This window comes from Bos indicus x Bos taurus, chromosome 10 (genome assembly GCF_003369695.1).
Source record: "Bos indicus x Bos taurus breed Angus x Brahman F1 hybrid chromosome 10, Bos_hybrid_MaternalHap_v2.0, whole genome shotgun sequence".
NCBI lineage: Eukaryota > Metazoa > Chordata > Mammalia > Artiodactyla > Bovidae > Bos > Bos indicus x Bos taurus.
In genome coordinates this window covers 80,589,790-80,605,087 of record NC_040085.1, presented here as the reverse complement: position 1 = coordinate 80,605,087, position 15,298 = coordinate 80,589,790, and the positions used below count along the sequence as shown (strand labels likewise).

The 15,298-nt window shown below is 48.2% G+C and overlaps 1 protein-coding gene across 1 annotated transcript in view; it reads right to left on the bottom strand.

Moving 5' to 3' along the window:
* LOC113899135 (feline leukemia virus subgroup C receptor-related protein 2) overlaps positions 1-15,298 on the bottom strand; it is a 55,606-nt gene that overhangs the window by 22,233 nt on the left and 18,075 nt on the right. Inside the window, exons 2-3 of the mRNA XM_027552472.1 lie at positions 5,137-5,278; positions 2,561-2,701 (exon numbers count right to left, since the gene is read on the bottom strand). Of these exons, the coding sequence (XP_027408273.1) occupies positions 2,561-2,701; positions 5,137-5,278 (283 nt within the window). The remainder of the gene's footprint in view (positions 1-2,560; positions 2,702-5,136; positions 5,279-15,298) is intronic.

Here is a 15,298-nt window from a genome sequence, read left to right as displayed (position 1 = left end):
CTTTTCTAATGAGGCAGTTCTTCACATCACGTGGCCAAAGTTTCACTATCATGATTCACCATCCATCTATAGGCTGATATTCCCCACAATATCCCCACTAAAGTGTAGGCTGGTTCCACCTACACTTGAATATCTCTCAGTGGTGAGCAACTCCACTTTATCACCATTTTTATCTTTAGTTGGCCACCCTGAGAATTAGAAACTTTGTTTTGTGAATGAATGCAGAGACACACTCAGAACCGAGAAGGTGGAGAGAGGAGGATTGGAGACCACAGACCTTGAAGACTGACATGGATACCTAGTGCTATTCACCTAACCGATTCATATGCCTGAAAACCAGGGGTGCCTCTCTACTGATGATACCACCTCTTAGCTAACACCTCAGCAGGCAAACACTTTAATTCAGGTAAAGGGCATTGATAAGCTTAAAATGCTAAGTTGCTACTGCTAAATTGCTTCAGTCGTGTCTGACCTTGTGCGACCCCATAGACAGCAGCCCACCAGGCTCCTCTGTCCCTGGGATTCTCCAGGCAAGAATACTGGAGTGGGTTGCCATTTCCTTCTCCAATGCATGAGAGTGAAAAGTGAAAGTGAAGTCGTTCAGTCCTGCCTGACTCTTTGAGACCCCATGGACTGCAGCCTACCAGGCTCCTTTGTCCATGGGATTTTCCAGGCAAGACTACTGGAGTGGGTTGCCGTTCCCTGGCAAAATTCAAGGAAGGAGCACAGGCAATCATGGATCAGGCTTTGGAGTCTGACAAATCTGTGTTTGAATCTTGGCTCTGCCCTTTAAAAGCTGTGTATTCTTGAGGTATTACTTAATCTCTCTGAGTTTGTTTCCTCATCTGTTAAAATGGGAAAATGATACCACTTACCACACATTGGTGTGGTGGGAGTTAAATAAAAAATCTTTGCACATAGCAAATGTTATTACACATGGTTTCGGAGCCTAGAGAAAACCTAAGGGTATAGCCAAGTCATTGTAAAAGACCCTGATGCTGGGAAAGAGGAGGAGGAGGGGATGACAGAGGATGAAATGGTTGGATGGCATCACTGACTCGATGGACATGAGTCTGAGCAGGCTCCAGGAGACAGTGAAGGACAGAGAAGGCTGGCATGCTGCAGTCCATGGGGTTGCAAAGAGTTGGACACGACTGAGCGACTGAACAATAGCCAACTGGGATTTCACTAAGAATAAGTCATGTCAAACCAGTCTCACATCTTTTTTCTTCTGGTTATTGAGCATGATATACTTCCAGGATTGTAATCACACCAAACTGGAGGGGTAAATGGGCAGAGTGGAGAGCAGTAGATTTGCGTGGATCTGTAAAGACACCTTTAATGGAATGCCCTGAGGTTGTGTCCTTGCCCAGGTCTAGGACAACATTACCATTAATCATTAGAAAGAAGATGCTGCAAACACCTTGCTGGAAAGGTAAGCCAATATGCCAGCAGAAAGACTGACATGTATCTTACCAAAGCCAAGAAAATTACATGAAATTTGGATGTTGTCTTCCATTCAGGTAGAAAAGAGGCCAAGTTAGAAGATGAAGGATTGGTTGGGGAATGATTCACGTAGTGAGACTCATGTAAACATCCAACCACACATTCATTCAATCACCCATCTAACAACTGCTGGAGTACCTGCTCTAGGCTACAAGTCCTCCTACTGCTGATGAACTATACAGGTAAAAAGACATAAATCTCTACTCTCAGGGAGTTCCTAGTGTGTGGGGAAAGAGATCTGGAAATGACTTGTCCTGTCTGACTCTTTGCGACCCCATGGACTATAGCCCACCAGGCTCCTCCGACCATGGGATTTTCCAGGCAAGAGTACTGGAGTGAGTTGCCATTTCTTTCTCCAAAGATGTATGGTGAAGTCGATCAGTCATGTCTGACTCTTTGCGACCCTATGGGCTGTAGCCTACTAGGCTCCTCCATCCATGGGATTCTCCAGGCAAGAGTACTGGAGTGAGTTGCCACTGCCTTCTCCAGGAGACCTTCCCAACCCAGAGATCGAACCTGGGTCTCCCACATTGCAGGCAGATGCTTTACCCTCTGAGCCACCAGAGAAGCCCTAAAAAAGCTACAAGCTTCCCTTGTAGCTCAGTCAGTAAAGAATCCGCCTGCAGTGCAGGAGACCTGGGTTCAATCTCTGGGTTGGGAAGATCCCCTAGAGAAGGAAATGGCAACCCTCTCCAGCACTCTTGCCTGGAAAATCCCATGGACAGAGAAGCCTGTTAGGCTATGACTGAGGCTAAGCCTGGTAGGACATGACTGAGCGACTTCACTTTCTTTCTAATACTGCTTCACAGCAGACATACTGGGATGAGACTTGGAGGATCAGCAGGCATGTTGCCGGGTGACTTGACAGGGGAAGGGATGGTTAAACTTAAAGGAACAGGGAAGACTCTGAGGCACAGCTGGCTCTTCTGCTTAACCCTAAATGACGACTTTACATATACATTTGGGATCTGGAAACTGTAAGATGCACAGAAACATCAGGTCTCTTGTCTCACATGCCCAGCTCCAGTACACCCCAGACACACGTGTATCATACCATAGGTGATGACTAGCAGCACAAAGTTGAGGTTTTTGAAGAGTCGGATGATGGAACTTAAATACGAAGCATCAGTAGACGCCAAGGCATAGCTCAGGGACTGGGCCCTGCTTGGAGGATGTTTAGGCTTCTCTTTGAACACTGAAAGGAAACAAACAGAGGTCATTGCAAGTCCCCTGGTCCTACTCCTGCAGAGCTGACACACAGATAAGAGCTGACTCCCTCATCTGAGAAGGGGCTCAGACTCCAAAAGGAAATATTAATTCTTTGATTAAATCCTCTCGAGCCTCCTCTCTTGAAGCTGCATCTCACTGTCTGTGGCTGAGGGGCTGGTCCTTTGACTTCTTTTTCTTAATGACCTTTGGACAGCTGTGATCATTGGACTTTCTTCCAGGCAGTGCTCAAGGATAAAGGAGTCCTGTAATAAATGGCAAATACCAAATGGCAGAGCACTGAAGAATCCCATAGTAACCAGTGGACAGAAAGGAAGTGAGAGCTGAGGCTCTGGGATTCGTGGGCCCAGATGGGGACTCAGCCCCAGAGCTCCTCCCGGGGAAAAGGCTGGGCTGCCCATGAGAGCACAGAGCCTGGCACCAGCTGCCAATAAACACTCCCTGAGTGAGGGAAGGAGCTGCTCCTATTGCAGAGACCTAGAGTCCCTCCCTAGTTTCTCAGAGTGTGAATCGGACATCTGCCTCCTGGGAAACCAGAGGACTAACACGCGCTCCTGCAGGACTGGGGCTCTGATAGGAAGGACCTGGGAGGGACAGTGGGAAAACCATTCTCCGTACGTTCTAGTTTCAGTACAGCCGGTACAGTCCATTTCACTGCACTGACTGCTGTCCAGTTCTCTGGGGGCCAGATCAGTTTAACCAGCTGTCTGCCTAAACTGGTCCCCCAGCTGAAGCACCATCTTCACCCCCAGCCTCCATGAGAATGCTCCTGAAAGGTCAGGAGATGGTTTCCAGTTAGAGGAAGCTTTGGAAATGAGGTTTACTCTCTTGAACATCAAAGGTCTTCCCGTTCCACCCAGATAAATCTCCAGTCCGGACTTCAGAGTCTTGCTTCTTCCTTTCCGGAAATAGTCCTGGCCAACTTCCCCCACCCGCTGGGAACCTCTCAATCATTGTCTGACCTGTTCACCTCCCCTTCTATCAGGGGAAAGAAATCAAGGCGAGAGACTTTTTTTTTTTAATCTTGGCAACAATAGCTGTTTGCTCAAGGATTGGGCAACCACAAACCACAATTTGGATAAGATTTTTCAGTTCCTTACTCAGTGAGCAGTGGTCAATGCTTGTTAGTATAATGTAAAGCAAAGAAAGGTCCCAACTCCAGGATCTCTGCAAAGGACCAGGCCCTCACCTGCTACCAACACAAGAATCTGGAGCTGAGCACATTACAATTCGAAACTTCAAGGCTGTCTGAGGATGTTCTTTCCTGTTCTCAACCACAGCTTCAAAGGAACACCTTTCTCACCTTTACAGGAACTCCAGGTTCTCCGTCCAGGAGATTCTGTGAACTCTGAAAAGCCCTTCCTCTGAGTGTGGACCCCAGGGAGGGAATGACACAGTGAGATCAGCTAGCGGAAGTCCATGATCATAATAATGTTTGACTCTGGAGGTGAGGCCGGCAGGCAGGAAGGAAATCTTTAACGTGTATGGTGGAGTTTCAAATATTAAATGAAAGCTGGTTAACCTTTAAAGAAACTGACTCACTGAAAATGAAAACTTCTTCTACACTCTTTATCACAGCCCATCTGATATTACTCAGATAATAAAAGATGATATAAATTATACTAACCAAACATCTCAATGATTAAATCTGTATACATGGAGTAACAGTAGTTCTCTGGGGCTGGAGTTTGGGATTAACTAATTCTAGGCTAAGTTAATGGTCATTGTTTTGTGTATGCTTTTTTGTATCTTCTAGATTTTTTCATAATGAGCATTATCCTATACACTTTTCAAAGTATTTAAAAAATGTGGGCCCCAGGCATTCTTGAGTGATTATATGAGAGCTTTAGTGTTTGTGGGTCAATCTTGTTTTGTTTCAGAAATGTAGATTATGGAGTCAGCAGTTTAGGCTAGAATTCAATCTCTGCCACTTACTATCTAATCTTGAACAATTTCCTTATCTCCTCTTAAGTCAAGGTTTTCTCTTGGTTAAGAGACACTGATACTAGGACCGCCCCCCTCCCCGCCCCATAGGGGTCAATGAGAACAGGTGCACTCAGCACAGGGCCTGTGGTGTCACAAGTACTCAGCAGAGTTGCATCAAGGGGATCAAGGCTGCCCATTAATTCTCATAAGGTCATACGGAGGAACTGGTCATTAGAACTAATCTTGACTGAGCATCTAACAAAGCACACAGGACCAGTTACTATTGTATTGGCAGCAACTACTCTGGCTAAAACATTTGAAGACCATTGGAAGCTTGGCTTCCAGTTTCTACAGACATGTTTTATAAAATACATGATACCCAGAATGGTGTTCTAGGGCCATATTCACAAGGTCCTCACCCAGGTCAGCAGGACATCCTTGTCTCCCCGCCCCCCATGGGTCTATCAGTGACCTTACCTATGATGACAAGGATGAAAAGCAGAGTGGCCACACCTGCTATTATGTAGAACATGATGCTGATGTGGTAGGCAAGCTTGTCCTGGTCTTTGACGTTGGGTACCAAGACGGGAGGGACCAAGAACCCAATGGCAATTCCAAGCTATAGAAGACAGAGACAATCAATTATAGTATCAATAGCCAAGAGGCACACATTTAAGAGACTCCTAATAAGAAACAATCCTCAACTTCCAGTCCTTAAAACCCAGACAGGGGTTGTTTCCCACTCAAGACACCAGAGATCTTTCTTTTGATTGACAGCTCAACCCACACACCCTCTTGACCACCGTCACTATCAATGGTGGTTTAGTGTACAGTTTAGGACTGTAGCCTGCCAGGCTCCTCTGTCCATGAGATTCTCCAGGCAAGAATACTGGAGTGGGTTGCCTTTTCCTTCTCCAAGGGATCTTCCAACCCAGGAATCGATCCCAGGTCTCCTGCCTTGCAGGCAGATTCTTTACTGACTGAGCTACGAGGGAACCACTGAAAAAGATTGTAGTTGGGGTTCTCATTGCAGGCGATTTTTTTTTTTTAACAACAAATTAATGAAGAACAGTTTTTATACTCCCATCTCTGTGGTAAAGTAAAACAACGCTAGTTTTGCTTTTGGTTCCAGTTAAATTCTTGATTTCACTGAATCTGTTAAACTGTAGCTGAGAGACCACCTGAGGGATAAATTCTATACGCTATAACCCCAAGAACTTGCATCCAGTGAGAGACGGAAGCCAAACATTGTGACCACACTGACAAACGTAAATGTTTCAGTTCACTCTGTAACTTGTCATTTAGAAAGCATCTGTGGTGTGAATTCACAGAACTGCATAAATTTATATACACAGGACATAGGAACATGCAAACTGGCTATAAACACACACACACATACTCACATACCCCAACAAACTGAAACATCTCATATCAGCACTGCAGTTCTAACTTCAGGGACCTAACAGTTGAGTATTTCTGACAGCAGAAACACCGTGATTCAGGAGTGACCAGCTGAGATACAAGGCCCCAAACCCTTCTGCCACATGAAATACCAAGGTGGAAATTGGAACACAGCCTGAAAACTCATGCAAGATTCAAATTCTATAATTGAGAGATGCTAACTCTTTTGTGTTAAGGTACCACTTCTCCTTTATTGAATTTGAAAGCAACTGCAGGGAGAGAAGCTATTTGCTTTCAGGCCGATTATAACATCATTAACTGCCAATGCACTCATCGTCCCAGTTGGTTTTCTAGCCTGTCAGTTATAGCCACTCAAGGTAGTCACAGTGATTCTTAGCTCTGAAATAGTCTCAAAAGTCATCATCAACAGGTTCAGAGCAGCATTCTTCCAGTGCGTACTGTATACAATCAACAAGTCAAACTGATCTTCTAAGCACCTGCTTTTTGAAATGTATTCTGCTAGATTTCTGAGGGAGTACAGAGACGTATATGGCAGAGTACTGCTTCAAGGAGCTTTATAATCTAGTGGGGGCAGGGAGAATTAAAAGAAAGATACAAAAGGTAACACAAATGGAGATACTTGTGGGTTGAAATGATTGAACAATAGTTCCCGAGTTCCTTTATCATCCTCTGTTATACACCCATTATTAGAGGACTTAATAGAGGGTTAGTGACTTGTTCAGGGTCACACAGAGTTGAGAAACCAGATATCCTGGCATCTCTAAGACGTGCCTCCTTCATGGGGCCTAGATTGCCCTTCAGGGCTAAAGTCATGAGAAAAGTCCAAGCGAGCAGGCTCCTCCATGAGAAGGTATTTCATGTCCTTAGAGGTTTATCTGATCCTCACTTACATTAATCTATCAGAGTTGAGTCCCGCTTCTTACCTGCTGGTCTCCAAGATGTTGAGGGTAAAAACCAGCCAAAGATAGAGGGGCAAATGTAGCCTTCACAGCTGGGAAGCTGGGCCACTGCACGCCCTCTCTGGTTTCCTAAGCACTTTGAAGTTGCAGATCTAGCGTCAAACAGGATGCCAGAGGGTCCCTCTGGCAAGAATGAGGGAAGATACGGGACTTCACTCAAGGTCCTGGGATTCTCTCATTCTCAAAAGGACCTTGATGGAGGGGGACTTAATGCCCAGTGATGTTCTGCCTCGAGAGGGAGGTCCTCCCAGCTGGGTCCACGCTGCACACCTGAGCCCTCAGAGGACCCCCTCCATTCTCTGTCCACACTCCGTCCACACTCTAAGCCTGAATGAGTACTTTTGCAGCCTCAGGATGGGGCAATCAGCTTAAGGGCCTGAGGCAGCCCTGGCCAGGTGGCAAGGCTGTCCCACAGGGACCTTTCTCCAGGAGGATGCCAGCTTTGGCAGTACTTTCATACCCAGTGTGAACATTCAAACACAGGGATCGCACTGCCAGCTGCTGCCTCTTCTGTTTTCCAGAGCATATATTTCTCCTGCTTCTTGAAAGCCATGCTCAGTGAGTGTGCAGAGCCCTATACCCAGCTCCTAGATCCCGAGTCTGTGCCTTAGCAGGAACTCAGCCATGTTGGCTGGCTGGGTGGATGGACAGATGGATATTGGTAGAAGGTCTTATCTACACAAAGCTGGTAGAATCACACAGGTCTGCCCACTAATGACCATGTTCTTTCTACAAACCATGCTGTATTTCCAGTCGTAAGGGAAGAAAATCAGTGTGGGGCTGTGGGTGGGAAGAGGGTAGGATCCTGACTAGCTTTTGAGCATCTGCTAGGCACTGGGCATATAATACAGCTTATCTTTTTCACTTAGTCCATGAACTCTTACAACAAAGACAAAAATGAGAAAAACTGGTCAGTACGCAGCCAGCATCACACTGGCTGGTAGCATAAGAGTTGGGTTCCCAAACCAGTTCTGTCTGACTCTGGGCCCCAGCTCACCTCCTGCCTCCCAGGAAATGGTGCTGGTGTGATATCAGTCAACCTAGAAGCCTATATTTTCACTCCTTTGAGTTCTGTCACACATTTGAGAGGACACCCACCAGGGTGAAAACCAGAGACCTGCAGCCCAAGTGAGGCCAAGAAAAATGTGAAGAATTGAGAGAATGCTGCTCCCAAGGGTAGGATCCTCATCTTTTCCATGCTCACAAAAAAAGCAAGGACCCACACCATGAATGTAAAGGATTAAAAATCACTGCTTAAAAAAAAAAAAAAATCACTGCTAACTGGTTCTGGCTTGCCCTTTGCCCCAGCATTTGTTCTAGTTTTATCCTCCTCAAATAGTCATGGGCAAAGTACACAACTCACAGACAAACCCAGTCACAGTCTCCAGCCTTCAGAGCCTAGGAGCCTAATTACGATGGTGCACTTTGCCCCAGAAGAAGACGTTTAATCCAAACGGGGTGAATGAAGGATGGAGATGCAGACTGGGAAGACACTCTATTTTTATCTTTGATTTGATTTCACCCTTTCTGCAAACGCAAGGATGACATCTAAACCCTGTTGCAAGAGCTGCGATCATGAGCACTTGCAGAGCAAATGTCCCAGTTAAAAACACGCCTATGCAGCCTGAGGGCTTCGGGTGACAGGAGGAAGCCATACTTGCGTCATGCATCACTTGTCATTCTCGCTCACGAACTTGGCAGAGCAAAAATTAATCCAGAAATCACGAGGCTGCATCTGGGGTAAGACGTCCACACTTAACCACTACACAGCACATCACAACATGTGTTTTATTTGCTCTGAGACCCACAGAACCACTGTCCCCATCACCATCCACATGGGGCACCCAGAAAAGCCCCAAGTCAGACAGAATCAGAACCCAGGCACAAAGCTGCTCCCCAAAGCTGCCTGGTCATGAACATGCCCAGACCATCCAGGGTCTCCCCAAAGCTGCCTGATCATGAACACGCCCAGACTATCTAAGGAAGATCCTGGGGCTTTCACAAAAAGCAGGGAGCTCTGTGTCAACACCATGGTGAGGGCTCAGTCCTACCGGAACCGGGACAGACCACTGGTCCCCATCTGAGCCCTCTGCCAGGGTCGCAGGCACCTCATCCTCCAGACCCAGGTATTGGCCAGGAGGTTGCTGCTCCTCTTGATAGGAAGCAACCATATCAGCAAGCAGGTTCTCACCCACCGAATCTCATTCCTCCTCGGCCCTTTCCTCCCCCAGGCAGACCGGCTGATCAGAGAAAGCCGGGCCCACAGCCCCACGGCTAGGCCCCCACTGCCTCACTCCTCCCCTTTGGCCATAGTCACCAGATCAGGATAACATATCTCTTGGATTTCAGGGCTCCCAAGAGCTAGCTCCCTGGGACCAAGGATCAGAAATGTCCCCTTAGTGAGTCAGCAGTTTCCCTGCAGCAGAAGCCCCGGGCTTGAAGGCTCCCTTCCAACTTGGTCTCCGTATGTCTTCACTGGGAATCACCTTGCTCCTCAAGGAGCTCACACCCATGAGGTTCATTTTAAGAGTGAACATTGTTCATTTCAAAGCAAACCTCTCCCCCTTCCTCCTTTGTACCCCGGTGTCCCTCTGACTTGTCATCACTCTATACAGTAGTTAAGGGCTTAGGCTCCGCAGTCAGAAAGGTCTGAGTTCACAGGCCAGCTGCCAGTCACTAGAAGGCTGACGTTGACATGTTATTTCCCTTCATTTCGCCTGTTTCCTAGCCCACAGGAAGGTACTGTACTGCCGCTCAGGGGGTTGCTCTGAGGACTAGTGGGCCCATCGAAATGGACTTCACAGCAGGATGCTCTATGTCAGGAGGGTTCACTCCCTTCCCACCCGCCACGCCCTCCCACAGCATGGGCGACAACCCTGGGAGGACAGGCCACCTGGACAAACAAGACGTGCTCGTTTGACCGATGCATCCGCTCAGCCACCTACCCTGGTTCTCCTCCTCATCCTTCTCTGCTCCTTTTCTCCATGGAATTTTCTGGGCAAGAATACTGGAATGGGCTGCCATTTCCTTCTCCAGGGAATGTTCCTCACCCAAGGATTGAACCTGGGCCTCCCACACTGCAGGCAGATTCTTTACCATCTGAGCCACCAGGGAAGCACCAAAAGGTGCTACAAAAAGCAGTATGTCAACTTTCCATCCCATACACACAAACCCACCCACTCCTGGGCTCACGTCTGGACTCTGGTCCCTCAGACGTGGACAGCAGGGCCACCCGCAGGGAGGCTGCCACCACACCCTGTGGACAAAACCAGAAGTGACTTCAGCACTCAAGGTCCATCCCTACACACTGCTGTGTGCATTTGAACACCACAAAGCGGTGCTGCAGAGGCAAGTCGGCACCTCAACACAAAATTCCGCACCTATTACGCCGCTCTCCCCGCTTGGCCAGGGCCACTCAGACCACTGCTTACACCTCAGTGAACACGCCACACCTCAGTGATCAAGGCATAACTAATCTGGGCAAAACGACGCACAGAAAAGCCTCCGGGCCCCCAAGGCGGCGTGGCACGCTGCAGGAAAGCCCAGGCTCAGAGGGCGGTCCTGGGACTGAGTCTTGGATGCCCCAGAAAGGAGCGAGGCAGCTGCTGGGCACAGCAACACTGAACTCGATCAACGGTTTACTCATGAGGACGGGCCACCCAGGACCACCTGGCAGCTCCTAGGAACACATCACAGTCAGCAATAATGTGCAGGCAGAGCCTGCTCACATGACTGTATTTGTTAAATTCCCAAATCCAAGCCCCTGGCTTCTTCTGAAAAAGCCAACTCAGGATTAAGGATGGAGCAGACCTTCAGGAACAAAAACAATCTCTGATTTGGGGACAAATCCCCCATGAAAGAGGTTTTTGGATTTAAAACGCTAAGCTTAGGTCCCTAAGAACTTGAGAAGCGGTGTCACAGCTGGTCAGACTCTAGACTCCCTTAGGATCCCCTCCCCTAATCACAGGGTTTGTCCTCAAATCTGTGATTGCGCTGGTGGCTTACATAACCTCGACACTCTTGGATTTCCTCAGTCCTTCAGGTGGCGCTAGTGATAAAGAACCCGCCTGCCAATGCAGGACACGAAAGAGATATGGGTTTGATATCTGGGTCAGGAAGATCCGCTGGAGGAGGGCACAGTAACCTACTCCAGTATTCTAGTCTGGAGAATCCCATGGACAGAGGAGCCTAGCAGGCCAAGAGTCAGACACGACTGAAGCAACTTAGCAGGCGCTTGAGGAAAGAGGTGAGGTGGAGGCAGGAGGAGCACCAGGGACACCGGGACGGCCTGTAAGACTTGCCTCCCAGGGAAGGTCAGAAGCTCCATCAAGGCTGACTCACTGTGCTCGCACGCCACAGCTGCCGGCCTGCTGCTGCTGGTGCTGCTAAGTCGCTTCAGTTGTGCCCGACTCTGTGTGACCCCAGAGACGGCAGCCCACCAGGCTCTGCTTCTAAATGCTGTACCTACGTGCACACACACCCTCCTTTAATCCCGATTTTTTGTTGTTGTTTTGCTTTCTATGCTGTTTTGGCGGTGCTGGGTTTTCACTGTGGTGTGTAGGCTTGGTTGCCCCATGGCATGTGGGATCCTAGTTCCCTGACCAGGGGTCGAACGTGTTCCTTGCATTGGAAGGCGGATTCTTAACCACTCGACCACCAAGGAAGTCCCCAAATCTCTATTTTAAAATTGAGAAAACTAGTCATTTAAGTAGCTTGTCCAAGGTCACAGAACAGCAAGTGTTCTATGCTAGGCTTCAAGTTCAGGCCATGGGTACTAGAGTCCGTAGCCTTAACCATTTGGCTGAACATTCCAGTCCTAGCTGTTATTCAAAGCAGAAGGAAGGACATGAATACATAATGAGCACCCACTGTGTGATAGGCAGTTGCTAAATGATTTTTCATGCTATTTCATTAAATTCCTCACAACAACTCCCTGAAGTCGTCAAGATTATCTCTGGTTTGGTTTTTACAGAAGAGAAAACTATAACTTTGCCCAAGGTCACCCAGCTTCTAATGGCAGAACTGAGACGCGAGCCCATGGCAATCGGATTCCAAGCCCCTTGACAAACTGGGCATATTTCATGGAAGTAACTGCCTCAGAGACCTGATAACATCTCCAGGCTTACAGGTGCAATGCTATCATTCAAGCGCCTCCCATGAGTCTAGCTACTGGAGTAAGCAATCAGCAGATGTGGTTCCAGCTATAGTCTGACTGATGACCACTTAGTCAACCCCTATGGGTTTTCCTGTTCTTACATGCTTGACTTCTGATTGTCTTCCATGTAGGCTATTTGTCATCTCTCCAGCTAGATGTTAGGAGAGGGACATTGATAAATCTTACCTTGTGTGACCCCTCCCCATGCCACACCAGTACTCTGCCAAGAACAGAGATGAAGCTCAGGAAATACCTTCTGAACAGAGAAGACTTTTAGAACTCCACAGCTCAAACCTAAATCAAGTATTGCCAGTCTCTGCTACAGCAAAGAAGCTGGGCAGAGTAGCAATTTGCTGAACTGCAAGAGTTGACCACCAAAAGAAAGCAGATGCAAGGTGGAATAACGCAGGGAAGACCCCCAATTTGGAGCTCCCCAAAATCAGACACGGGGGTCACTGGAATGTAGGCTGATCAACCACCCACCCTCAAACCTACACTTAAGATTTACTGAACACCCACTGATAGGAAGCTCCACACTAAAAGGTAGGGGAGGAGATAAATGCAAGACGAAGGGCATTACCAAGCTTCCAAGCAGCCAACACGCCTTGAACTTGACCTACAGCCTTGGGGATGGGTTTCCTCCTCATTATTGAGAGGGTGCAGATAGCAGAGGTACCCTGGGCTCTAAACAGAGAAGGTGCTAAGTTTAGGGAAGGGGCCTGAGTTCTACTGGGAAATTTTGATTAATTTTTTTGACAAAGGGCTTTTTTTTTCTTTTAGTTCAGCTTCATATTTGTGCTGCTTTCAGTCATCACCTCAGGAGGCTCCTGATGCACACATGCCTCCTGTTAAGGGTAGCTGTTGCTCCTGAAATTGTGCTTGTGGTGACATCAGCAAAGGCTCAGTCCTGGTCTAGGTGAGAGCAGCCTTTACCCCCCTTTCCAGCCTCTGCTCCCCTTTCCCCAAGTGCCCGACTCATGGCCAAAGGTCCCTCGCGTGACAGAGCGGACAGCCAGTGGCCACAGGCTCCTAGAACTTCCCCAGTGATTCAGTCGGGGAAGAGGAAAGAAAAGGGACATCTTTCTAACCACCAGGCCAGGAAAGGGGCGGATGCAGACCTCACTTTCTCCAACTCTTGGAAAAAATAAAAAGCTCCATTGAGATGGAGCTTTGGCACTTCCACCAACCCCCAATCAGACGCCAGCCCACGGCAGCCAACAGTTGAACTCACACATCTCGGGTACTGTTCCCATGCTCAACCTCACCACTCCCTGCCTGGTGACAGATGGTGAAATAGCCCAAAGCAGAAGAACTGTTTCCTTTGTCTGATATGTCACATGCTGTCATTCCTGAAAGCAGTTCATGTGACCATGAGTGCATGCTTAGTCGCCAGTCGTGTCTGACTCTGTGACCCCATTAGCCCGCCAGGCTCCTCTGTCTATGGAATTCTCCTGGCAAGAATACTGGAGTGGGTTGCCCTGCCCTGCTCCAGGGGATCTTCCCAACCCAGGGATTGAACCCTGCATTGCAGACAGATTCTTTACCAGCTGAGCTATCAGGAAGCCCCTTATGTGACCATACACACTTCTAATACTCCCAAGTTTTCATCTGAGTCTGATTGGGCTTCCTTGGTTGAAAGACCCCCACTTCTGACTTTCAGAGGTGAAACTCAGACCAGAGGGCTTACTCACAGGCAGGCCCTGGAAGAGTGGTTTCTTAACAGGCTGCCACGAGCCAGACCCAGCTCCTCCCACTTCAGGGTGAGCCTCCAAAAAGAGACAGGCGGGGCCTTAGGTAGTTTTTCCCTAAGATGCCAACTTCATAAGGTAACTAGCCCTGCCTCATGGTCCCAGAGAGATCTGGAAAGGAAAAAAAATATAAACCTTGCACCAGAAAAACTTTTAATTAGCCATATCTACCACCATCCCCGGAGAGTAATACCATGAACTCTGGCCTGGGATTTAGAGAGTTACCCAGGACCTACTTACCTGAGGTCAGCTCCCCTCCTACCTGGCCCGACACTTCCACCACTAGTCACTCCATCAGCCTTAGAGTCTAATCCCTCTTCTCTTAGATGTGAATTCAGGAACTTTTCTTTTCTATTGCTAAAGTCCATGGGGTCTCAAAGAGTCGGACACGACTGAGTGACCAAACAACTCTTTCCTAAGAGCTCAGAATGTGGGTTGGCACAGAGTAGATATTCAAGAAATATTTGTTCAGTCAGTAAATAATGGCTGTGGTGCATTGTCTCAAAGAAACCATAGCTCCCAAGAACTGACATAAAGGTCAGAGTGCTTGGCCCTATAAATGGAGAGTATAGCCCTTAATGGGTTTACACTAGTGGTAAGGAAGCCGCCTGCTAATGCAGGAGATGTAAAAGATGTGGGTTCGATCCCTGGGTCAGGAAGATCCCCTGGAGGAAGGCATGGCAGTTCACTCCAGTGTTCTTGCCTGGAGAATCCCATAGACAGAGGAGCCTGGTGGGCTACAATCCACAGGGTTGCAAAGAGTCAGACTCCACGGAAGGGACTTAGCACACACACACATAGGCCTTAACGGCTTCCCAGGTGGCTCAGGGGCAAAGAAGCCACCTGCCAAGCTGGATCCAATCCCTGGGTTGGGAAGACTTCCTGGAGAAGGAAACGGCAACCCGTTCTAGTATTCCTGCTTGGGAAATTCCATGGATGGAGGTGCCCGGCACGCTACAGTCCATAGGGTCACAAAGAGTCAGACATAACGACAAACCAACCAGCCATCGAAACCCTTAATGCAAGGTTCTACCACATGAGACAGACAGCCAAGGGGGTTAGAGCCTTCATTTACTGCTCTCATTTGTCACATTACGAGTGGTCTGTCAACTGGGGAAACACCCAGAGGCTGGCTGGAATGGTTGCAATCCAGTATCAATAGAATTCAAAGAGAAACACAGACTGATGGCCAGGGGCCTGTGTCGGGTACTTGCAAGGGACAGAGATCCGGCCCGCAGTGGGGACACCCTGGTAAAGGATGCGGATTTTTGTGGAGCAGCATGAGAATACAAGGCAAGCACTCCTGGGGCAGATAATGGGGTCCTCTCTTCCCCAAGGAGAGACAGAAGAACTCT